Source organism: Cololabis saira, chromosome 10, assembly GCF_033807715.1.
Source record: "Cololabis saira isolate AMF1-May2022 chromosome 10, fColSai1.1, whole genome shotgun sequence".
NCBI classification, from domain to species: domain Eukaryota; kingdom Metazoa; phylum Chordata; class Actinopteri; order Beloniformes; family Belonidae; genus Cololabis; species Cololabis saira.
Window position 1 is genome coordinate 15117298 of NC_084596.1, and position 27542 is coordinate 15144839.

The following is a 27542-nucleotide window of genomic DNA, read 5'->3' on the forward strand; positions in this document are numbered from 1 at the left end:
AAACTGCAAAAACCTTGCAATAAAAGCTGGAAAAAAGTCCCCTCTAACAGCATGGAAACCCTCCCATCAACCAGCAGCATCCAGCCTCATGTGCTCATTTGATAATTGGGTTGACTTTTTACAAATAGCGGACCATCTTTAATTAGCAGTTGCAGAGGATCGGATCAATAGTTTCCATATTTTGAGCTGCTCAGGCCAGCATAATGGACTTTCACTTTAGTCTCCAACTGACTGGTGACAGTTCTTTAAAACTCAGCAGCACCATCTGTTTCTAGCTGGGAAAGTTTTATTTGAATACTTTAGATTAGATTATGCATGTTTCCTTTTGTTTTTTTTTAGTATAATCTGTAATCCAGTACATATCCTGTAGCATAACCTAATTTTTTTCATTCATCTTCTACTACAAAATGCTCCACAGCTCATCACATAAAACAGTCTGTCCGATTGTAATGACCCGGTAAAGTACGAGGAGCCACTTGCGACGGAACAACGTGAAGGTGGACCTGGTGGAAAGATCTGAGCTCCGGGTTCAGCTCATACATCCAAACAGGAACACTGTGCAGTTTGGAAGATGGATCTAAAACTGGACAAATCCATCAACGGCTCAGTGGGTACTTCCTAAATATAGGAGCAAGAACGGAGACACTCCTGAAAGTCAAACCAAATCCTGTGTAAACAAAAGTGCCTGCTTTTTCTCAACGCCACCAAGTCACCTTCCAGGGCTGCATCAAGTCATAGTTTTGAGAGGTGTTGTATATAAAAATGTAAAATACATTGTTGTGCCCGTTCGTATCTGCTCAGTGTCTACGTAGACCATTACATTACTTCAGGTTAAAATCGACTCGAGTCCCCAAATTTTAGCCACAGTGGGAGTTTCGTGGGGATTCTGATCTGTGTCCCATGTGGAGTTTCCAGATAGAGTTCTCACTGTGAAATTGACCAGAGAGGTTCCTCCTTAATAATGCTGAAGCCCAACATCGATGCCCTATCTGTTTAGCTACTAAACTGCACTAAAAATAGAAAAAATAAAGTAAAAATAGTCTAATCAACAATATTGAGCACAATTCAATTCTCTCGCCTGTAAACAGCAGCAACTTCTGTGTCAAATTAGTTCCTGAGCTTGGAAGTCAAACCATTCGAGCTTTTCCTCTTTTTCTGCTAATCAAAAGTTGATAACTAATAATTAACATCAGACATGAGGGTTTATAGTATCAGTGCATTTGCATCAGCCTGTGCTAAGGCTGTACATGTTGAACTAGCGGGCGACTGAAAGCAACCACAGCCATACAAAAAAGAAAGATCCTGCTAAAAATAGGAAGGTAAATTCAATTCTCAGTTCTTGTTTTCAAGGTGTTCAACAAGGAGTTCATCTGAGTGAAATGCAGCCGCAACTCGAGCCGTCGTCTACACAGACGAGAGGCCTGGGCCTGTTGTTTGTGTAGTTCACAGTCTGGCCTCCAGGTGGCATTTTTCCACTGAACACGGTCCCTTCCACACTGACCCTGCCTGGTTTTAGCAGCTGGGTTCCCATGGCAACTCCAGTCAGTCCATACCACTCCTCTCACTCCCTCTCTCTACCCCCCCCCATCTCTTCCTAAGCCAGGCTGCACTTGTATCCTTCCATTCCCAGTCTCTCCCATACATCAACACAAAGCAGAACCGTGCACTGCGCCGCTTTTCGGTACTGTATTTGTGTTACTGTCACTGACTGTGTGTGTGTGTTTGTTTAGTTGCAGGGCAATGAAAAAAAAACGAGGCTTACATGGATTATTTTAGAGGCCCAGAGTCTCAAACACACATCTAAAAATAAAAGTCACAGTTTCTGTAAAAAGAAGGGAATATGTGGCAGGTAAAGAAACATCGCATGAATACCGTCACAACCTCATGGGCATACAGTTGTGAGTTACACAACTGCACAAGTTCACGTCTGGACTGTGGGGATAACTGTTAAGAATGTAACAAGTCACGGAGTATACAACAGGGGTCCTGTGAAATGGACCTGGCTACAGTTATGCACACTGAAAAATGTGCTTTATGGCCAAGTGGTAACAGCAAACGGTGGTAATGCTGTGGTGGCTTTGAGTCAGCCCCCTACATCCCACCTGCCAAAAAAACAGTCCCAGATAAAAAAAAAAAAAGAAAAGAAGGTGTTTTTCTTTTTGCATTTATGAGACGCAAACAGCTCAAGGGAAATAGAAGACTGTAGTTTTCAATTGTTTGCTATTAATGGAATAACTGCAAAGAGTAATGAGCATACGGCGTTGTTACTTTGCCAATGAACAGACCGGTTACTTCCTGGAAAAAACAATATTCAAACTCAATTTGAAAATAAAATACAGCGCTCCGACCACACTTTTTTTCCCTACGATGCACCCACGTGCTATCTCAAAATGTTAAACGATCCAGAATCTGGGGAGTTTTAAATTAATGTATATCATTTATTTCAGTCAAAGTTTAGCAAAAAAACAAACTCTCAGTATTTCTTAAATATAGACCAAATATAGACAGCTCAAAAACCAAAAATCAATGTCAAACAGAGAAAAGCCACATAACTTCGAGAGAAAATGACTGATAAGCATCGGTCAGTTTTCAGCATGATATTTCAGTGTTAAGAAGCAGCCACACTATGAAACTATGAGCATGTGCAATCCAAAATGTTTGTCTCCAGCTTAATAAAAAACAACAGGTGCTCCCCTGGTACAGCGTCTTCCCTCATATCCAAATTGGAGAATATATATATATATATATATATATATATATATATATATATATATATATATATATATATATATATATATATATATATATATAAAGTTTAGTCTTAGTTTAGTTAGCCTCCAAGTTACCTTGTTCAATCAACTCAGGTGAAGCAACTTAAACAATTTCAACAAACCCCTGTGACTTAAAATATACGAAGGTTTCTATTAATAATTGTGAACCTCCCTCTGACCACATTCCACCAGAGGTGAAAGTTGAAGCTTGTTTGACTAGTGGCCAAGATAGAGACCTTTTTCTGGGTGTGGCTGGACGCCACCACCCTCTAAACTGACTGCTAACTGGGTCTGAAAACTACAACAAAAAAAACAAAAACATCAGAGCTACAAGGCGTGACAAGGCCTAATTCTGAGCAGACTCTCTGCGTTTCAAACCCCTGTGTTCTACAATACATGCTAAAGTCTGTGCTAAGCACATTTGCCCGTGCCCTCTTTGATAATTTGTGCTTGCGCTCCGTGTCTGTTGTTGCTCACTCTGGCAGGCCCCGTTCGGCAGCAACAGGGAGAGAGTTTAGAGCTGGGAGCCCCTGTCATGATTAGGCAGCAAAATGTCTCCTTGCGTGTCAAACTCGGCTTTGATCAATTCAGCTCCCCCTCTCGGTGTCTAGCAGTGGAAGAAATGGTTGAGCTCTGCGTGTGTGAGCAGGGTAGGGGGAGACAGAGCGAGCAGGAAAGCATATGGGTGCATTCAGACACTCACTATGATTTGTTTTATATCCGGACAGTGAGAGAAGAAAAGGCATGGCCAGGCAGTGCACTCTGTCTCGCTCTCACACACACACACACACACACACACCACACACACACGCACACACACACACACACACACACGCACACACACAAAATGAACACAGAGGCGTTTTGTGTCTCACCTTCTGCTACTGACCTTCCCTTTGTTTACAGCGCATTGCCGGGATACTCCCTTTGATTCGGCTGTGCACACGTGACCCTAGCCAGTTTCTGCTCTGCAGTGCTGCTGCTAAAAATAGCCTCAGCTTGCCCTGGCTCCACAGCTAGTTTACATAAGCTCTAAGGGGGGGGAGCAACATGGGTGTGGGGTGGGGGGGCGTCTCTCAGTGAAGAGAGGAGACCGAGTGTGTGTGTGTGTGTGTGTGTGTGTGTGTGTGTGTGTGTGTGTGTGTGTGTGTGTGTGTGTCTATGGTCGACCATTCCACAATCTCCGAGCAGGGGACCTACAGCGCCGCTGCTGTCCTCCAGCGGATTGAGTCTGTACGCTCCAGGACTACAGGAGGGTGTGTATCTGTGTGTGTGTCTACAATCAAGAGAAAGATGTGTGTGTGGTTGGTACAAACTCACCAATAGCTGCCATTCACAAACTTTGCTCTTTTTTTTATGCCCTTTAAAATGGACGGATTTGAACCCAAAAATAAACATCTATTTATAGCTAACATCATTTGAGGGTTGTTTTTTTTTTGCATGACTTTAACATAAAACTTAAACTCTTAATGGCCGACTGATGTGTCGACTGTATTTTTTTGGACTAGTTAACAGACATTTCTGTCCCGAGAGCCTTATATCCCGGTCCACACGTGGACCGCATGGTCCTCACTCGCCACTTACGCACAAACTATGGAACAAGTGGCCAGTAGTGCAATATGACATGAATACAACGCCAAATGTACTGCAAATCTAAACCCAAAATAAATTAATAAAAATAATAATAAAAACATAATCTGTAACGAAGGAATCTAAATGTCTAACTGACAGTGCAATCATCTTTCATAAAAGTCAGAGAGCCAAAAACTAGCTTGTTGTGGTCATGTGACCCAGCAAGCAGAGCTAAGTTGTTAATGTTAACAATTTCATCATATAGGATAAAATTGTTAATGTAACTGATAAAGTTGGCAACAAAGTGCTGAGTCATTCTGCAGCTAATAAGCTACGAGAACTCGGCTATGTCCTGACTGATTTGACGAGTGTACCAGAATTGAAACCGACCACCCCAAAAAAAAAACAAAGCGGATATGGTTTTAGAACTGATGTTAAGGGGGGGGGGGGGGGGGGGGAAAGCTTAACTAAGAAAGATGATTGCAGTCTGTTAAAAGGTTTCTTGGTTACAGATTCTGGGTTTCGATTTGCAATACATTTGGCTTTGAAGTGACGCCACATCTTAGCGCCACGTAAGCTGCTGCAGAGCAGCTAAACATTCGCCTGGTGACGGTGCCTTACTCCATCTCACATCCCTTCTTCCCTTGTTCCTTAAAGTAGTTTTATGCAACGCATTAATGGTAAATTTTCAGCGTTTTTGAACTTTCATAACTGATTACGTCAAATATCGCGGGAATTCCCGCGATACAAATTTTGATAACCTTGATTTCCTGAACACAAATGTGGAAACTTGCATCCACTTGTTCGATGTCCTTTTGTTCATAAGGGGACATTTAAACACGATAAACTGACTTTAACATCTTAACTAAAAAGGAAAGCCTGCCTGATGCAGAATTAAATCATGTTTTCAGGGTTTTTGGATATGCAGTCATTTTTTAAACTTTATTTAAAAACAAAACACACCAATAATCTGCTGGTGACCAATATGCAGCCTCATCAAACAGATAAAAAGCCAGTGAAGAGAATGAGTTCAATGCTGAGAAAGAATACACGATTACAAAAAGAAATGGCAGACTGGAGCTGAGTCAAGTTATTCATACAAGCCACTGTGAAGCTTCTCTATTTCTTTTAGACTGATTCACACGATGCAGCCACCCGCCTTCACCTTTATGCTGGGCTCACCTGCTACTCCCTCCCCATCTCTTATATCCATCAGTCTCCCCACTCTCAGATATTGCTACCTACAGTTTGTGCATCTCTGTCGCCTCCTCCTGTTGGACAGAACACTGACAAAGAGCTACAGTTTGGCTGTGAGGGTCCACCTTTCGATGCCGTTTGCACACTGCTCTTCTCAACATCGCTGACAGTGATGCACTGGAAGAGAAAGCTCCTTGAGGGGGGGCAGCAATGTCAGCTCCTCATTCACAAACAGAGGGCATCTTCTTTGGTGTTTAGCGCATTCAAGCTTAATTACATAGCAGTTGTTCTCTCAATCAAATTATGTTTATTTCAATGAATGTAGACAATTTGTTTCCTAAAAATAAAGCCTTCTATACCACCATGTTCTGACGTCGCTACAGAGCCTTACTCGTCCCAAACCAGTCAATGGAAACATGCCTAAGTTTTCCTTCTTCTGACAGTTTGCTTCAACTTGACAATTATATGAAAACATGGCTCCTGACAAAAGTAAACAGAGGCTGTCAGAGCCTCTGGTCTGTAGAAACAAAATAGAAACACATTCACACTGTAGATAATCGTGTGACATGTAGCATGCAAGGCCAAGCTCTCTTAACCATTCCCACCACCTGGCTGATAGATTTCCAGACCAGCCATCTAGAGTTTTTCTGTAAATCTACCCCTAATGGACAGAAAAACAATTAAAGTTGCAGAAACAGATAATCGAAGGCAAACAGAAAAATGGCGAGTGACTGAAAATATTGTACACATGTACACACACTCTTTGGAAGAAGCTTTGGCATGTGCTCTCATGTGCTCTGCAACATCTTCTCTATCGCTTTCTGGCCTCAAGAGAGGGCTGGGACAGATCGCCGAGGACTCAGTCCCACAGGGGGCTCCAACAACCTTAAGGACAGTGATTTGTGTAGATCGAGTCCCACTGAGCTTCCAGTAGATCACTCAACAGCTCGGTTAAAAAACACTCCTTTTTGCTCAGAAATCATGTATACAGAACACAAAACTGCACACTCTTGGATGAATTCAAACACACACATTTCCATAGTGCCCCTTTGATTATTACTCAGTCAGCTGACAGCAGGGTCATCTGATGATAACAAGTGACACAAAGGTTTTTGTTAATCTGGATTAAAGCCTTTATGACCCCTTTCATGAAGAAAACATCCAGTTTTTTGTTTCTTTGTTTGTTTTTTGTTATTGCAGTAGTTATATCTATCATTTGAACGCTGTCTTAGCACAAGCCGACAAAACAGGCAGATGCAAGACATCTAGTGTCAGCAGTTTGGTTACTAGCATTGGTAAAAGAAGAAGCAAAAACCAAACCAAGCTTTCAAACACACTCCAATAAATGATCATTTACTCAAGATACCTGGTGCAGTTTCACAAGCATTTTTTGAGAAGGTAATCCAAAAGAAGCTTTTGGCTTCTTGCAACTTTGTTCTGCCTGCATGAGCTTTTGTTCATAGATGGCATGCAACTCTCACTGTACAACATTTTGTACACGACACAAAAACTCGTTAAACAACCCATCTCGGATGTTTAAACTGATAAACTTCCATAAAAGTGACTGAGCAGTCAGGAAAATGTTAATTCATTTCAAAATAGAAATATAAACAAACGGATCAGTTCAGACATGTAAGACAAACCCAGAGCTCGGAGACAGTCACAGTCACACTCCTCTTTCAGTATTATACGGTCCAGATCAAAATCAGCTAAAACATTAAAAGAAGTGAAGATACTTATTGGTGACATAAAAAAGCAGCAGTGACATGCAGCCAGTGTATAAATATCACTCTTTCGGGCTCTTCCGTGAACAGAAGAGGCTCCTTATTGAGGAGTGCAACTGTTTGTGAAGCGTAGCCCCTCTGTTTCTGCAGGCCCTTCAGGGGCCGGGAATGGCTGACAATGCCGACCATTCTTAGCATTTTACAGCCCCAGATGACTGTGTCAGTGGCCCCCAGGCTGGTGACAGAGTCCCGTGACCAGCAATAAACCCTAGCCCCGACACCAGCCTTAGCCAAGGCCAAGAACTAGACCCATCCTTTAAAACATGTATCCCCGACCACAGGGCCAACTACTGGGCCCACCCACAGCGCTGGGTCATTTCTACAGCATTTCATCCTAAACTCAAGCTCCTAACATCTATGATGCATTGCCTTTCAGTTAATTTAAGATAATATATTTCAGCTTAGTGACATTTTCACATTTCTGCTAAGACGTAACATTAACATCATCCAGCTTAATGGTGTGCAGGTCCACAACGATCAGGAAAAAAGGCAGAGATCCTTTGGGACAAGGGTGTCATGGCATCTGGAAACATATTATTCAGATCACGTAGTCTGTGGGGTTGGGCCTTTATGGACGGGGCATGTTTGTCCAACATGGGGGAGCCTGAACATATTAAAGGACTGAAAATCGTGAGGGGTGGTTGAGGCTTTACTTGATCTGAAACAATGGTTAGATAGCTCTAACACATCAAACAACAACCGCATGAATGCTGAGACCCCAGAAGAAAATGTGATTGTCACAATATGATAATTGCTATTCACATTATTAGTAGGTGCTATTAATATTGTGGCTCATTGGCATATAATCTTTGTTCAAGATGAGAAATGTATGTTTCTGAGTGGTTTGCTGTCCTTGTATTGTATTTTTCGCCCATTGGTGAGTATGTGAGGGTCTGATTAGGTCAGAGAGGCATAAATTTAATCGAAATGAATATGGAGAACATGTGAAAAATTTGCAATATTTTATGACATCCGCTAGTGGACAAAATAGAAGAAATACGACATCTGAAGTGTCCACAAGTGTCCATCTCAACAACAATATAATTGTAGCCTAGAATTATGTGGGTCGGTTTTTTTTATTGTTTTTTCCACCTTACCATAGAGGTGATACAGTGTTACATATTAAAGTGCAAAGTCAGTCAATTAAAAGTAAATTCAATGTTTGTTTTTTTTGTTGTTGTTTTAAAAAAAAAATATATTTAGGATATTAGGTGACTGATTTGGCTTATAACACAAAAATCCCACTCGGGTCTGAGTTGTTCTTTTCCTGTTTGTTTTTTGACACAAAGTCATCAGAAGGACACTTTGGTGTATAATTTAAAATCGGGAAAACATAAGAGGCAAATTTCAGCCACACCATGCTCCGGTATGCGACCAAACATCAATTCCGTCTTTTTTCCAGGCCTCAAAAAAATCTTGACATGTCGTTCCAGCTGCTTCACAACTTCATTTCTTCAATAACAACCTCCGATTCCAACATCGTAACCATCCATGGCAGCTTTCGTCCAGCCCAAACCCTGCTGCTACAGCCTGCCATCCCACTCACAGCCTCATGAGCAAACTAGCATGAGGAAGCTTCCTGGGACTAGACTGGGGAGTTGGGATTATGCGTGTGAAAAAGGGTTTGATTTTGCTGTTGACACATCCAAGGCATTGCAATAGAACTAGCCTGCTGCAGCCGAAAATAGCTTGTAATCAATCAACTGGCAGACACATATCTGTGCTCTTAAAACGTATAAATGTGCAATGCAGAGGGCGGATCAATGGGGGACAGGATTCCAAAAGCATCGATATGGACATGCTCTTTGGCATAACAAGCTCTCGCCACTGGCCCATACTCATTTCCTGTGCCTCTGTCCGATGGGCCATCCAGCGTGAGGCCTGCTGGAAAAAATATCCGCGGTAAAGTAAGGTCTGTGAAAGACAACGCAGATGAAATGGCACAGGCTTATCAGCTGCCTTCCCAAAATCTAAATGCGACATAGATCTAATAAAATTCCATCCAGCATGATTGCTTTTTGTGGTTTTACGACAATATATCTTTGCTTGTTATTATGTAAAGCTGCTCACTGCCAATTTGTTCCTCCTACACATCACTACATGTAGGCCAACTTCCTCTTTAATTTACTCTCAGTGACTGAAAGTAGTCTTATCACATTCATGATCTAAGACAGGGCCTACTGCAAAAAACACATATAAGTAGACGCTCAATACAGAAATAAGAGAGAGGACGTATGAAGAAGAACACAAAAAAAGATGACATTTCAAAAACTGTTGAAACTAGGATTACAGGTGCCAAAAAGCAGCTGGTTTTGAAAAAAGAATGAAGCCCATACTGTCAACTGACCCTTACAGTCAACAACACATTTGCTTTAACAAAGCCAGTGTCCAGTGTAATGAACTTTGATCCCTTCCTTCTAACTTAGTTGGCTGCTCAAGCAGTCTACCAGTGTTTCCAGTTAGTGTCGGTAAGTGGTCTTAACAATAGGTGTCTGTGTTCATGTGTTTGCTCCTTTACACACAGACAAGTCTGCTGCCAGGTAAGACAGACAATCTTTGAATGCCCTCCATCCACAGAGTTCATTCGCAGGTTAAAACAGAAACCAAGTAAGCGATAGGTCATGTATTCTTACAATTTCCAGACTTTGGTTTCAACGGTTTCTCACACCACAAAAGCATGGCAGATATTTTATTGCTATGTTTTTTTTTTTGTTTTCTTTCCTTTTTAAACCAGTGACGACAGATTCATTTAATACATTTCAATGTGAATATTTTATTATGCCAATTTCGGTTAAATGTATAACACTGAATTTCCTATAAAGGCACTTTGAAACAGACAAGAAACTTCCCGGGACGCTTTGGGAAACAACTAGGGTTACCATCTAAACCATCCAGACCTGAGGCACCATACGCATGCTTTTGCTTTTCAAAACAAATTATGTATTTATTTTTAAAAAGATACCAATACAGGTCAAACATTTACAATAAATATAAAGAGCATAACCTTTCAAAGGGTTTTTATTTCATCATTCTAGAGTCTTAAGAGGCTGATAAATGATAGGTTTTGTTGGGACATTTCAAGTTTGTCAGAAACATCCCAGGTTTTAAAGGTTTGATTCTATTTATTTATGTTTTTAAACAAAGCCCCAAGCCATATTGTGTTAAGTAGGAAAACACCCAAATTTCTGATCTGATTTCACGTAAAACTATAAGGTAATATCTTCATAAACAAATATATTCAACATCTTTGCCTGATGATTTATTGACCAAACACAACAGCCCACCATCTGTTAACCAATCAGAAGCTGTGATGTAACAGCCAGAAAGACAATGACAAGAGGATAGCAGGAAGGGCAGGAGAGAAAAAAAATTATCAAGGAAAAGACTGATACTTAAGCATCAATTACTACGTAGTCTTCTTGACTTAGACTAGAATATGCGGGATTGTGATCCAAAAGCAGAGCAACTAAGTTCAAAACCAGTGCGCAGATCAGAAAACTCACCTTTGAACTGGTACTACTCAGTTTAAATACTGCATGCTTTTCATTGTCTTCATTTTACTGCGTTAATGTTTACTCATGTCACAGGACAGCTTTATTATCACCGCTCCAGCAAGTTGCCAAAGCACTGATAATAGTGATTTTTGTCACAAATTAGAATTCTATTCAAAGAACTTCAAAAGACATTTACAGATTTATGACGAGTAATAAAGATTCAAATTGTTTATCATATCACATCATAATATGATGTCATAATGATACTACAATAGCAACTGAAATAAGACAAAAGTAAGTTGTTTTTTTTTAATAAATATAGTGCACAGTCACTGACTGACTCGGAACAGCAAAAACAAACACAGGCCGTGGATTGTATCAGCTCCACCTTACAGATTCATGTGACTTTCCAACCATCACCTGACTCTCTCTCTCCTTTCTATGGCAGCTGCTTACAGGCATATCAACCAGGGAAGACTTGTCCAGAAATCAAATTTATATACACTATTGAGAAAAAGTGTACAGATATATATATATATATATATTTTTATATATACACATGTTATGGAATGACTCAAACATTTCTAAGCTCCACCAATAAAACACAGACTCACAAAATCACTGGGGACCAGCCAATATACCTACTTACTGATAAAGTTTGCCTTTGACCAAACCCTCAGAGATAAGGGAAGACAACCTTTGGGATATGAGAGGACAACTTCCAGTGGGCTGGACTGCTGAGCCTGCAGCATGTACATGTCCTCATATTTACATGTGAATCAAGAGGGGAAGCAGAAGGAGAGTGCTGTAATCAGTGAGTCACTTTGCATATCCAAACTTCCTTTTACAGGCAACAGAGGGGCCCTCCACTGTGTCCAAGGTACTCTACGAGCCTTCCAAACAGTCTAGGGCACCATGCAGAGTCATCCATGTCTGCACCTTGCCACACTGAAGTTATCAGCATTTCCCAACTACATCATCCAAAGTACAACCACATTAAGAAAAACGCCTGCAAAGATTATAGTCTGACCAAAATCATGTTACATCAATACAACACTTCAGTGAGTTCAGCCCTGACATTTTAATACAGGTCAGGGCAAGATTTGCATATTGCCATGGAGAAATGTCAAACACGGTGACGTGAGGAGATATATGTAGAATTTTCCGAAGGACAACTATTGCTGTTGCTTGACTTGCCACACCTAGAGTAAACATATCAGCCATATTCATATATGACCTGACACTAGACACACCACATAGCTTTCACCTCAAACAGGACACTAAGAGGACAAAAAAAGTCAGGGTATTACCATAACTCACAGCAGCAAAGAGAAACAGCTTCGTGGAACGAGTGCTTGTTCAGGAAGGACGGAAAACAAAGTTCATACTAACAAATGCATGCATTTTAAAGCCTTTACTCACTATTGTGCGCAGTCAATGAGCTGGTATTCATTGGACCTCTCAAAGCAAGCTTTCACTCCTTCATCGTCCCACAGTTTCTTTGCGTGATCAAAGAATTCCTGAAGAGAGAAGGGAAAAAGCATTAAGACACAAACAACATACAATAGAACTAGCCAAGTAAATCTTACGTTTGACTTTCACATGTTTTTTTTTGTTTTTACACCACTCACAACATTCACACATATCTACAAATATTTTGAAATGCAAAAAATGTACTGGAGAACATGACTTTTGAAAAAGGATCAAGAACCAGGAAGAACTGTATTGTAAACATTCTGGTAACTGCCTGCCATGGAAATTTGCTTTGCAGAGCCGTGTGGTACGTTGGTGCTCAGTTGGAGGAAGAGTAACAGTTACACGAGAAGTTAATTCAAATCAGTTGTTTTTGTGCCAACAGTGTTTTTGGTTTCACACTAAGAACAGTCTCTGAGCCAATCCTCCGTTTCTACTGCACACTTATCTATTACCGATTTTGACAGTTTTATAAATCAAGATAAATTATTCAAATTGCTAGTAGATCATTTTTAGGAGAAAAAAAGAATAAGTGTTTAAACTGGCACCGAGCAACATTTGCAGTTGCAGTAAGAACATTAATCAACAATAACATTAGTTGCACAAATAAATCAATGAGTATCTGTTGTCCACAGCAGGTTTATACAGTATAAAAAGTTGATCCTTCACTTCATTTAATCCCTGCAGACACCTGAATAAAGGACGTTGACAAATCTGCAGTCTCTAAATGCAGAAGTGCTGCGCCAGGACGCAGTGCCATTATGCATGATCGTCCACCATGCACACCTTCAGTAAATCAGCCAGCAATGACACCAGGCAGCTACAAATAAACCAAACACATACAGTTGCATGCAGAGCTAAAATACTAAACCGCTCTAACTCAAGATCTGGATTAAAGGACATTCAATCTTTAAACTATCTTTTACCAAACAGGTGTTTTTATCTTAAAAGCCATGATGTTACATTGCATAATATAATGTGACCATAAATAACATGGTACTGTTGAATTAAAACTGTATTCATGTAATAACATACTGTAACTAGATCATCAAATTGTTGCAAACTCACACACTGACCCGGGCCATACACTTGAGATGTTGTGGGTTGACATCCACGTGTGTATCTTTTGCTGTTGCTAGGCTTTTCTCAGATTGATAAAGTGATAAAGACTGGGATTTTACTGAATGATACTGATATTTTTAGAGTATCTACGGATCACCATGTTCTCTGATTTACATTCCACTTCTATCAGCCCCTTTTGACATTGTTCTGCTGGATCTGCACCATGTAAAACAGCAGGTGAGCATAAAGACGTCTATACAGTCTGCCAACTTTGATGTACTGTATTAAATGATACCTGCTGCAGCTTGTGCGGACAAAACAAATTAACAAAACACAGTTAGTGTATATTTTGTATCAACATTTATCAAAAGAAAGGGATTTAATATTTCTTCTATTTCCACGTTGTAAATGCAGCACTCAATTAAAAGCTAGGAGTAAACTTATTACGAAGCCTAATTTCATTCAAAGCAAAGATGAAAAAAAGTCATCAAATACGGCATTAAGCTGTATGAGTACTTAAGTTCATTTGTACTTATTTGTATCAGAGGGGTTGCCCTGAGGTTTTCATCTGTTTCCTTGATGCGGATCTCTAAAAAAAAATAAAAGCCTCAATCACAAACTCAGTGAAGTTTTCAGCTCTGAACAAAGCAAAAAGAAATGGTTAAACTGAATCCTGCAGCTCAATTACTGTCCCATTCTTATGATGCAGGAAACAGTTAACTACATCCCCCCCAAATATACAGCCATAACCCACACCCAGCACTCTTGTAGTGCAAAAATCAATGCATAGGCATGATAATGTAAGTGACTATAGACATTTTTGTGTTTCAGCTGACTTCCTGTTCCTGGACAAAGGGGAGCATTATGAGGGGAACTCAACTCATCAATGACTTTAAGACATTTCCCAGGACTCTCTGTATGCCCTAAACAAAGATGATTGGGCTAACATCCCTCATCGCCTCCTATGAACATGTCTTTCAGACGAGCTCCTCCTCTACCCTGGCACCACCACATGACTCTCTGCACTCAGCACTGGCTCTGCACTCAGACGGGGGAGAGGGTGAAAGTAGCCCCGAACCAGAGAGAGCGAGAGGGAAGAAGAGAGAGAGAGAGAGACAGAGACACAGAGAGAGAGACAGAGAGAGAGAGAGAGAGAGAGAGCAAGAGAGTAGGAGCCTGATGAATGATCACATGTTCCGAGAGATCTCCTCTCTGTAGATCCGGTGATTAAGTCTAACATGGAGAAAATCCACTCATCCAGTCATTGCAAGTTTCAAGGAGAAGGGACATTAATATGGGGTTATTTTGATAAATATTCATTAATCAAATAAAAAATCAAATACATGAGTACAGCCTTATACTTCCAGCAAAAATCCTAAATAACCAGAAGATGCTGTTACGTATAATACCAAAGAACACAACACATTATGAAAAACAAAAATTGCTTCCTGCAACACACCATTTACTAGCTACTAGCTACTAAAAAATCTTGATCAACAAATAAATGGGAGCATATTTGCTGTTTTCCCTCTTTTTGCTCTTCTCTAGAGTTGCAGTCAAACTTTTAAATCCACCTCAACTAATATAATTAATATCTGGGATTCAACACTAATGATTACACTTGCCTTAACTAACAGTTGTGTGGGTCACACAAGATTTTTACACCAGCTGACACTGAGAGGCTTGAAGCCCTAAAGTAGGGCCCGACTAGGATGGTTGGGGGTTGATGAAGCGAGGATGAGGAGTAGAGTGTGGAAGGGGCAGGGGAGGGGAGTAAGTATGGTCCTCAGGGCTCTTTTCCACAGAGGCGTGTGACACTGGGCCTTTGAATAAATGTAGTGTGTGCTGCAGTGCCCTACAGAGGAACTGATAACACAGAAAGAGACCAGGAAAGAATTTGCTTTAACAAAAGTTTTTTTTTTTAACCCTTCCCTATGTCTTCTTGATCCATTTCTCCCTTTCATCATTCAATTAAATTCAATTCAAAATACTTTATTAATCCCCGAAAGGAAATTGATTTAAGTATGAATATTCTGATTTTTTTGATGGCGCTGCTAAAACCGATTGAGAGCTCAGCCCTCGTTTTTATCAGGTTGAATTTGTGATTTAATGCTAATTAAAACATATAGTTCAAGCCGACAGAACAAAATGGCCTTCGTCAACTCTCAGCTTATCAAAACAACACTGTGGATAAATAGCTTGCATCTTCTGTCACAAGGGAACACAGGAATTTGAGCTTTGTTCTGCAGAGGGCTTTGGGCTTAAAATGTACAGCAATGAACATAAACTCCAAAAGCCTCCAAGCAAAGCCAGCAAGACCACCTGAAAGCTGCTCAGTAAACCATCACCTCACCCACTGGACTTGAATGCTGTATGAATGTTAGACAACAGTCCCGACTTTGATGGGTTACCTCAGTAAGATGGAAGTGATACATTCTGCTTGTAAGAGTGCACAAAAAAAGCAAAGATGAGCGTAAGCAACCCCTCTATATTTCATAATGTGGTTCCAAATATGCCCTCCATGCCACCCTTTGCCCCACATCAAGGATCCTCAAGTGATCAATTAGAGGAAAAACAAACTTCAAGAACTAAATATGTTTCACATGAAGAAATAACAAACTAAAAACAAGGGAAAGGTTTTACTCAGGATAAAAGCAGCTAGGAAAACAATAGGAGCACGTTTCTCATAAGAAAGTATTGATAAAAGATTTAATGTAAATCAGACAAACAAACAATGCTATGAGCTCACTGACATAAGAAGTACCATGACGTAAGATTTAAAAGTTCTGAACCCAAATGGAGAGTAAATTAGATCTACAGAGGTTGGACAAAATCTAAAGCATACATATCCCTACCAACAGGAAAGAAATGAATGATAAATAGACCCAAAAAAGTTTTGAGGGCCTAGTATTTTACTGCTATGGCTTTGTTGAAATGTCATTATTATCGGTAGCAGTGATATAACTTGTTTCAGCAATAAAAGAACATTACACGTGTAGTCATGTCTGAGAGAGAAACAAAATGGTGCAAAACAGGGGCCAAGGCTCATTTGAATTTGCTTCACTTCACTTGACAGACACTGTGGAGTGACTAATGTTGCTACAGCACTGGCATTTGTTTGCATTTGCATACATGACCGTTTGCACCGGCCTTTCTGTTGTATGGATCCACTGTTATCCCAAGCTTAAGACTCTATTTTTTTTTTTTTGGGGGGGGGGGGGGTTAATGGGAGGGGCTTATAAAGATGTTGGAGCCAACAGAATTTAAGATGTCATTGTAAATATCAGCACATCTGGAAACAGTTGTCCCAGCCAGTAAGGTGCAAAAATAATACATAAAGCTTATCATTTAAGATCCACAAATAATGCATCATCTAATCAACTGTTGGTGAGGCCACATATAAGCTCAATGATCCAAAAAGCAGACTGAAAACATGTCTCAGACTGTCACCTGTAAGATGTCATGATACCAAAACCCCAGCCAAAACCATCACTACGTAAATATTCTCTCCCTCTCTCAACTTGACTTAATTATCGTTTTATACCAAAAATAATTTACAATATCAATCCAATACACAAGATCCAAATCATCAAAATGATGTTTAGCTATTAAATCTGCCACAATAATAGATTAACATTTAACAAAACTTACTTGTGACTCTACTACTTGAAGTCACTGGGAATGTTTTTAAAGAGAGCAGCAGCGAAAGAGGAAGTTTTTTTAACTAAAACTATTAAAGACAAACTATTAATTTTGTACAAATTGATCATTCTGGACAATTAAAAAAAGAGGAAAATAAATAAATACAATCTACTTATTTTAGTTAATCCAAATGATGTTCTGTTGCTTTTCTGTTTAACAAAAATGTTAATTTTAGTTTAAAGTTTTCAAAAAAGACAAATCATGTGTCTCCCTCACATATTTTAAGGACAACATTCACAGCCAAGAAGATGATCAGCTCGTTAATTTGTAAAAAGCAAGTTTACAACCCTGAATAAAATACTGTATCATTTTGGTTCATGCCAGTCCATTACCAAAACATCCCATTTATATGTTCAAAAAGTGAGGCACCTTGTAAAATCTAGGGAGTCAAAGATCGTTGTCGACTTATTATTTATTCTAATGCCTTATCACAAAACATGACATCATCTGTCCAGAATTTTACCAGCAAAATGTGCTTCCATGTTTCAAAAGGGCACAAACGGATGAAAGCCACAGGTTACTGACTGGTGGTGTTCCTGCACTGATGTATTGGATATCATTCCTGGTGGCACTAAGTAACAATGTAGTGGTGACACTGATGGCACAAGTAAAGCCTGAGACTGATGACAAGCTCAACTGCTGCAAACAGAGCCATGTTGTTCCCTTTGGCCTGGTGGGGCCTGGGAACTCAACTCCGACTCTCCCCGTGGCCCCGGCGCTCACACAGCACATCACATCACAGTGGTACAGGGCACTGCAGCACTTTCAGAAAATGAACACCCAACTTCCTCTAATGGTTACTCTTGTGGTGTTACATTAAATAAAAGGCGCTGAGAGGGAAGCTGGGATGCTAACCCATCAGGCCACAACGGAGAAAAGGATCCTGCTTTAAGAACAAAATGCTGCATTAACTGTATGGATGATAGTTGAGGGGAACTTCAACATCCAAAAAAATTGAGTACATTACAACCTCATCTTAGCATTTGTAGGATTTTGAGGCCTGGTTTTGAAAAAAAAAAAGAAAAGAAAGAAATATCAACAAAAGGCTTAAACTAAATATAAATTCAAGTCATTTTCTTTATCAAATGTTTTCAACAAAATCTGAGCTGAACTCACAAAAGGTGAGTATCCATTAATACTTTATTTTGTGAAAAACAAACTTTCTTTTTTAAAATAAGAAGAAACGCTGGAACAAAGTACTTTTTTTTTTTTAAAGAGTTCTTCAACAGTTACTCAATAATCAAAGATGTCGCAGATTATCTTACTATCAGCTGAAAGACTACGGATCATTGATTAAAAACAAGCTTTACCTGTAATGCCTCAAAAGTTTTTTTGTATTAGCTTTGGAGTTTTAATACAGAAATACCAATTTAAAAAAAGGTCAGGGGAAAAATTCTGATTTCTGGTTTGCTTAAATGTCTGACCTGGTAAAAGCAATATCTGACTGATTCCAACTTTCTTTCTAAGAATTATAACCAGAAACATATGTAACAAAATCAACCAATGGACGATAACAGAGGCTGCTAGCTCTGCTAGATTTCTTTCATAGCCTTTGTTACTTTCATGGCATCGGGCATGCACAGCACAGAGATGATGTTACAAGTCTTGGATTAAAATATCTGACCCATATTGGTAACAATTTCTATCACTTACTACCTCTTTTGGTGTCAATTCCAAAACGTGAATATCAAATTTAGCTCATTAATGCGCAAAATATTAACAGTAAAGAGTAAATTATCCTGCATCACATGAAACATAATGTTAACACTAAGTTTGGTTCTCATAAAGCAGCATTAATAAAAACATATTTAAACTTCCATGACTCTATCAATAGTTCTGCATCAATCTGTCATTTCTGCTCAGTGGTGATGCACAACCAGTGTCAAACAAGGAAGACTTTCAGAATTATGTAAAACATTATCTACATTTCCAACACATGACCTTGCGCTATCGAATGGGTGATCAGTCACTGAAAAGAATACCATGTGCTCCAACTTGCATTCAAATCCACACGCAGCGGAAAAGCCGCAGCCTTAACAGAGAATCCAGCCCCTTTGACAAGCACCTGAAGTTATTCAGTCCCAATTTGTTATTTCCATTCTTAACTTCACTCACTTCTAAAAGAAAAGCAAAAAAGCAAACAAAACAAAACAAAAACACTGCAACTATGGCTTCCAAGGGGAAGAAAACACCACTGTGTCACAAGAGCAATAAAATAAAGAAGAAGGGCAACATTTGTTTTGCTACAGCAAAATTACATCTGACAACCCTGAGCAACATCAATAAGATCTACATTGTTGGACATAGCATTTATTAAAACAGCAAAACCATATCACATGCCATGTAATACACACACACACACACACATTCAAAAGTGAATATTTTTCACGCAAGACAACAATAATCATAAATGTATCAAATGTCTTACCTGTGAATAGTCGAAGTCGGAGAGTGGTGCTATGCTTTTGATGTATTCAATTCTGAATTGGTTCTCTGGATTTGCTAGCGGAACTGGGGGTATTAAAGTGCTCATCGCAGACACTATAGTCTACAAAGCAGAAGTTGCAGCAGGGGGAAAGGGGGGGGGCATTAAGCAGGATGAACACAGGGAGAGAAAAAACTGATCGTAAGCCTCTTTAATAATCAGTAAAATGGGATTGGAGTGAAATTAAGTGTAACAACATCGTAACTGAGAACATTTGCTAGGTGATGCAGAAGAAACTCACCACTATGGCATCCTTCACGTTTTTCCGAATATCTTGAACTTTCTGTCTCTTTTCTCTGCAAAGGGAGACAACAAACATTTTAGATGACAATTACGAAAACATCAAACATGGCATATTAGGATATACCAATCATTAAAGTTGTCAAAGCAAATACAAGGCCAGGTTACACTTGGTAGTTATTTATAACGCCTTACTTGGAAGCAAAAATTATATATTAAAAATGGATGTCAGATCCTGCTGGTGATGCAGAAGTACTGCAGCTAAGGAAGCTAAGGGGTACAACAATGTGAGCATTTTGAGGAATTAATAACAAAATATTAGTTACTATGTATAGCTACTCTTTTGTTTCCCTTTGACATTTAAGGTGAGAACTTTTTTTTATTATTACTTTAGCTCCAGCTCTATCTTATATGCCCCACCTTGTTCACTGCAGCGGCAACTTACTCCAAAGATGTGTGTGTTTGGCTCCATTTTTCAACCCACTATTTCATACATAGAATAACACAGGCCGTATGGTTTCAATCTGCTTTGACATCCCTATGATCTTTTCCTCTGAAAAGCTTACATCTATTGTGATCTATGTTTAAACCATGTTCGAAACTGATCTTTAGATTTCACATCTCAGCTGTCAATTTACAAAAAACATTCTTAGACATGTGCTTAAGCAAGAGTATTTGGGGGTTTGTTTTGTTTTTATGCACAACATCTTGTATGAATTGAAAATAAACCAAACATTGCTTACTGTCTTAAGCCAAAGTTCTTAACTTTAGGAGATATCTCAAAAGATAAATAAATGTGGCTCCTGATGATGGGAGCATGTAAAATTCAAAAGGACATATACCTAGTTTCTTAATCTTAAACCAGATCCTGCCTCCCACTGAGAAACACACTCGCAGTGTTATATGTATAAATACACATATATACTACAAAATGTATAGTTACATGACTCTGACCTGATCTAGGCCTGTTTAAAACAGACCTCTGTTAAGATCAATGCCATGCAAGGCCTTGCAGCAAAACAAATCGTCAATAGGCCCGTTTCGATCACAACCTTTTACTCTCTTACATGAAACAGGAAACTGTAAATTATTTGGCATCTCTGTGACACAGAGATCGTCGCATAAGTAAAGGAAAGGAAGAAGAAGGAGGCATTAGCTGGCTCTTTTTCTTTTTTTCTTTTTCTTTTTTTTTTTTTTGCTTGCATGGGATACTGGGCCCCAACAGGCGCTGCTGCAGTGCCTTGGGAGAAAAAAAAAAAAAAAAAAAAAAAAAAAAGAAAGAAAGAAACAGAACCATTTTTCGGTTTCATTACAAGTGCAACCATAAAAAATAAGCATAAATGTCATTTTTAGGGGGGCATTAATGTCGCTTATTTTCACATGCGCGCATTGAGCCGCACTCACTCCGCGTTGAAGCCGTTGACGTGTAGGATCTTCATCTGCTTCACAATGGTGCTTTTTCCGGACTCTCCCGCACCTTCGAAAACAGAGCCACAAACACACACAAATGTCACCAAATGAGCCCACAAACGCGCACATACCGGTCAGATGTAAACCCCTGAAGGTTTAAAGCAGCAGAGCCGGGTAATTTTGAGGCTTTTTGCAGCCTCGCTCGCATCAATATCCACCCCCATGACATATTATTGCAAGCGCTGTCAAACGGGGCTACGTGTTGGGTAAACGAAAGGGATTAGGTCAGCCATCGCGTCAAAAAACCAGCCTTACCCAGTAATAACAGCCTGTGCGTGGCTTTATATGCTTGTCTTTCCTTTTGTAATTGCTTTTCTATCTTCTTATTAGCTTCTCGTTGTGCCTTTTCGTCGATGCGTTGATCTTCAGTCTTGCTGTTGCCCAAACAACCCATCTTCCGTCGCCCTTAACCCTTCCTCTCGGAGTCGTAGAAATAGGGGGGTTTTTTTTGGAAAAAGAAAATCACACTGAGCTGTTGGGTCTTTTTTTTTTAAATAACAAAAAAGGATGAATGTGCAGTAAAATATAAAAGGAAAAAAAAAATCTCTGCGAGGCTTCTCCGTCGGAGGGAGGAATACGCTCCCCGTTACAATTCCGCTTCAGCCGCAGCCGACCGTCATCCGAGGCGACGAGGAATAAAGACTCTTTTCAGCGGAGAATCATTAAAAAAATAGACTAAAAAATAAGAAAAAGAGAGAAGGGGGTGGGGAGGGGGGTTCAATTTCCGAAAATCCAGTCAGCAGCCCCTCTCTTCTCTCTCTGTCTTTTTTTTTTTCTATCTGAATTTCTATCAGTATTTCTGTCTCTTTAACTCAGCACTGCCTCTCTCTGTGGCACCAGGAAGTAGCTGTGGACCGTGGAGGTGGAAAACAAACCTGCGTTAAACTGTAACACTGACAAATAGCATTTTCTTTTCCCTTTTTTTTTCTTTTTTCTTTTTTTATAACTCGTCTGGTAAAGCGAGACGAGCCATTCCCCCTTTGCTTTGAGCCCTTCGCTATCTCGGTATCAAACTAATGAGCAGAAGGGGAGGAAGCCTGTGCTGCTGCTGGAAGGAGAGGGCTGGGTCTCTCTACTTGTTGGTTTCCAGTTTGTGAGCTGGCCCTGACCCCAACTGTTTCCAGGGGCTTTTACGAATCTTTATCAATCTAAGTTATGTTTTACTAGTATGAGCACATATTTGTAGGCTTGCTTGTGTATTTACAGTGCAAAATGCCCCCATTCAGCGTCATAGGTCATTAGTATCATTTTTGCACTGTGCAGGAGACACACAGTAGGTGTCATATAGTTTAAATTGTGTGTAACATTTAACTACTACTTTCCCTTTCATATTTAAGATGAGAACTTTTTTTTTTTTTTTTAATTATTACTTTAGCTGCCGACAGTATCCTTACAAGCACCAGGAAACTGGACCATATTACACCGGTCATGAAATCGCTACACTGGCTTCCAGCAGGGGCGTCAATTGGGTATGGCAAGGTATGGCAGCCGCCACACCTTTGCTTCAAGGGTTAAATGTAAATGTTTGTTTTTTTAAATACATTTATGGAATAACTACAAATGCAAATAAGAACAACATGATCGATTTCACTAGTTATTATACACTGCAAAAACTCAAAATCTTAACAAGAATATTTGTCTTATTTCTAGTTAAAATGTCTCATTTTTAGTCTCTCTTTTTTTTTAATCTCATTACATTTAAGACAAGACTCAAAAACAACCATTTTCACCTGTTTCAAGTAGATTTTCACTTAAAATAAGTAGAAAAATCTGCCAATGGAACAAGATTGTTTTGCTTGTAATGAGAAGATAAATCTTGTCCCACTGGCAGATTTTTCTACTTATTTCAAGTGAAAAAAATGGTCAAATAACAACTTATTTTTCTGGTAATGACTCTTGTTTTAAGTGTAATGAGATTTTTTGACTAAAAATGAGACATTTTAACTAGAAATAAGACAAATATTCCTGGTAAGATTTTGAGTTTTTGCAGTGAGCGAGACTGCATTTGGAAAAGTTCCAATTTTCTTGACCACACAGATAAGCTACATAGACTTCTGTGATGAGTATTTGCTGGACGTGTTGATTGATACTCTAGTTAAGTTCTGTGACTCATAATCTTGCCATACCTTAGCTTCGACTGAATTGACGCCACTGGCTTCCAGTGAGTCAAAGGATAGAGTTTAAAATCTTACTGCTGGTCTACAAAGCACTGACTGGTCTTGGACCAAAATACATGCTTGATCTGTTCCCTATGAAGCTCCCAGACCCCTGAGGTTCATCTGGATCTGGTTTGTTGTGTTTCCCAAGAACAAGAACCAAGCAAGGTGAGGCAGCGTTCAGTTATTCTGCTCCTCACCGGTGGAACAAACTTCCTGTAGACCTGAGGTCTGCTCCAACTGTCAGCTCCTTTAAATCAGGATAAAAACATTACTGTTTACTGAAGCGTACTCTTAAATTAAATACTTACCTGCTGTACTCTACTGCCCTTACTTTTTAACAACTTGTGCTTTTTATTATTTTACCTCTTTTCTTATCATTTTATTTCATTTTATTTGTTATTTACTGTTTAATTGTGTCTTGCCACTTTTAATATTGATGTAAAGCACTTTGAATTACCTTGTGTTGAATTGTGCCTTATGTTTTACTAGTATGAGCACATATTTGTAGGCTTGCTTGTGTATTTACAGTGCAAAATGCCCCGTTCAGCGTCATTAGTATAATTTTTGCACTGTGCAGGAGACATACAGTAGGTGTCATATAGTTTAAATTGTGTATATAGTAACATTTAACTACACTTTCCCTTTGATATTTAAGGTGAGAACTTTTTTTTTATTATTACTTTAGCTCCAGCTCTGTCTTATATACCCCACCTTGTTCACTGCAACATACTCCAAAGATACTCCAAAGATGTGTGTGTTTGGCTCCATTTTTCAACCCACTATTTCATACATAGAATAACACAGGCTGTATGGTTTCAATCTGCTTTGACATCACTATGATCTTTTCCTCCAAAAAGCTTACATCTATTGTGATCTATGTTTCAACCATGTTCAGTACAAACTGATCTTAGTTATGTTTTACTAGTATGAGCACATATTTGTAGGCTTGCTTGTGTATTTACAGTGCAAAATGCCCTGTTCAGCGTCATAGGTCATTAGTATCGTTTTTTGCACTGTGTGTAGGAGACATACAGTAGGTGTCATATAGTTTAAATTGTATATATAGTACCGGTAACATTTAACTACTACACTTTACATAAAGTAATTTAAATAAGCCCCATTCCAACTACCATCTGTGATAATAATACAATAATAATCATGCAATAATATTCTTTTACCCGGGAGTGCCCCTATTACGTTTGTTATAATAGTGAAGTAGTATTACAGTCAGAGAAGTCAAATAACATAGTGAACACTCAAAGTAAGAGTAGAAATACAAGGGAGCAGAAACACTATATTCATTTAAAATCAGTCAGAGTTCAAAGTTCAAAAAGTACCAAGATCATATCACACTTCAAGTGTACAACACGTTCTTGCAGAATCAACATTTCAGGATATTTTATCACTTACGGAAATATTAATGTGACCATAACTTTGCTGATGCTGATAAACCTGGAGTTTACCTTCATTTCTATATACAATACACTGCAGTAAGTTTCACCTATAGGACAACAATGCTACAGTATCTCATCCTGACCACAAAAAATAATTTCCTTTGACTTTTTTATACTTCATTAAATTCATCTGAAATGGCAGTTATTTTAAACTAAAATAACTAAGGAGAGGCCGTCAACTAAAAATGCAACATATTCCTATAAATCCTGTTAAAAAAATGTAAAATTCTCTTGAAGTAGAGCTTCTATTGAAGTAGAGGTACTGCGTATATGTACTTACTTAGTCAGCTGTGCTAATGTTTAAACAGAATACTCAATGCTGTATTTTCACTGGTATTAGTCAGGACTGCTCGATTACTCCAAAAAACATAATTACAATTGTTTTGCTCAACACCAAAATCACGATTGTTTAAAACAATTACACATTGAGTTCTGAAAAATGTTTCCTTTATTGAGTTTCAAGTAAAAATGTTGAAATTTCCTATAATACTTTTTCCCATGAACTTTTGTAACTTTTAAAAATATATAAAGTATATTAGAGTGTATAAATAGTATAAAATAGTAAACTGAAACAGAACAGTGTTTGACAGTCTCTTGCAGCCCCAGGAACAGCACCTCATTGATATGTGATAAAATATATTTAATAATTAAAACCTTTAAATATATTTTGAATTAAAAACCTTAAAGGAACATTATACTTCAATATAACTTGATGTTTATGACAAAGTGGGCAACTGGTAGAAACAGAGGCCATGGACTCATCTTCTTTTGCATCTATTCTATATACACTTTCTGTACAGATTTGTCTGAGAGGTTGCTAGCTACACTACCGCTTATGTAAAAGTACATTGTTGGGTTTTATCAGAGGCTCAAAAGAATATTCTGGAGTTATAGCAAACCTGGGTCAAGTACAAAATGATAATGAGGGTAAACTTTCATAAAAAGCTAAACTACATTAGTAAAAAATGTTTTGAGCTAGAATGAAATATACATTTGCAGCATATTGGACTTAATGTTAACAAAGAGCAATTCGCTACATCAGAATACATTGCTATTGCAACTGAATCTAATTGTTAATAAATTGTAGTGAACTCTCATCCTCATGTTGCATGTCTTAACAGTTGTAAAGCCAATATTTGGTAGTCGATTGGTAAGATGTCTTTGAGACATACGGAAGGATGTTTCTTTACAAATGCTCCTTTTTTGAACGCTTTCTGTACACTCACAAAGTAAAAATTACCTTGGTTTGCCTGTAGGGATCCTATCCACACAATAACTTAGGGGGAATGATAATCCTGAGCGCTGTCAGATGCTTCAAATACCAGTTTATTCTGACATTGCTACTTGCCCTCTGTGTAATTCATTATGCTGCAAACAAATATTCAGTTATAACCCAAAACTGATCCACTTCACATCATTTTGCTCTCTTACAAAATCATTACCGTCTAGTAATAGACCAAGAGTTGATTTAATGCCAAAATATTTCTTTAAAATAGCACTTTATTAGTTCAATTAGCCCAAGTAATAACATTAACTGCTAGTTAGTTGCAAACACTAGTTTTCACATAAAGCTGCTTTGGTCACTAAAGAAGGTTGACATACCTTATCATCTAATAACAGACCTAGGGTTATTTTAATTCCAGAATGTTACTTTTGAGTGTATTATAAACAGTAAATACACTCCTTCAACAAATCTCGAGACTAATAAGCATAAATTATGCTGAGAGAAATTTGCATAAATAAGCTACAACATGTAATATACGTTTTATTCTGCTACTTTTATTCAACAGGTAGGGTTACTTGCTTCTTGCACTACAACTCTGACTAAAGATTAGCAGTGAACATACTAAAAGTATAAATTATTAATGGCTGTGGTTACATGGAAATGCAGTGAATTAACCCATTATGACCCCATTTGTGTGCCTTTATCTCTCAAGCCTGAAGAAACACAAATGTTACAAAAGTTGCAAAGTACTGGACGCAAAATCAAAACATTTCTATAAAAGATAAAGATATAACCCCCCAGATTGGTTTGTGATTTGATATTTCAAGTTTTTTCAGGAGCTGAGAAATAACAGCTTTTACTAAAATCTTTAAGTTATCCAAAGCCACAGGTTTTAGAAATCTTGTTGAACAAGTCCTCAGGTCAGAACAGGTTTAGAGCCACAAATTAAAGAAGCGTGGAAAAAGCGCTTTAAAACTTAAGTATTAGAGTTTGTTTATTGTCCAACCTGAAGGCCAGCTGCCCATTAAGAATATATAACATACATTTAAAAGGAATATGAAAAAAATAAAAAAAACGTTACTTTCCTCTACTTTTTGCGTTTTATGATGATTTATTAACACTTTGAGCTATTTGTCTCTCTGAAAAACCGCGCAGACAAAAGAGTCTGGGAAGCAAGAATCAAATATTGATAAAACTTTGGCGATACAACTTTCAACTCAGACAAGCAGTGGCCTTGTTTCAAAGAGCCTCACGAGTCAAAATATGTTTGGAAAAAAGGGTTGTAGGCTTCGCATTAAGACGCCTGTAACCCTTGATAAGCCAGAAGTGGCTAGAATTTAATTCCTGACCTTCTCCAGAGTCTCATTTTCCATCTTAACTTAAAAATCCTACAAAGTGGCAAAGTGAAGTCATCAAGAGTCACACGGGGCAAAATTAATTCTACTGTCACATAG

At 38.7% G+C, this 27542-nt stretch overlaps 1 protein-coding gene across 4 annotated transcripts in view; it reads right to left on the reverse strand.

The window, feature by feature from the left end:
• gnal (guanine nucleotide binding protein (G protein), alpha activating activity polypeptide, olfactory type) overlaps positions 1 to 27542 on the reverse strand; it is a 52643-nt gene that overhangs the window by 13223 nt on the left and 11878 nt on the right. The window contains exons 1-5 of one of the 4 annotated variants that reach the window (XM_061731786.1): positions 21506 to 22259; positions 21185 to 21257; positions 19782 to 19836; positions 19484 to 19603; positions 12241 to 12338 (exon numbers count right to left, since the gene is read on the reverse strand). In XM_061731786.1, coding sequence (XP_061587770.1) covers positions 12241 to 12338; positions 19484 to 19603; positions 19782 to 19836; positions 21185 to 21257; positions 21506 to 21644 — 485 coding nt within the window. In that variant the 5' untranslated portion in view covers positions 21645 to 22259. Of the gene's footprint in view, positions 1 to 12240; positions 12339 to 19483; positions 19604 to 19781; positions 19837 to 21184; positions 21258 to 21505; positions 22260 to 27542 lie in introns of those variants that run through there. The other 3 variants (XM_061731788.1, XM_061731787.1, XM_061731785.1) reach the window with 3 other exon arrangements.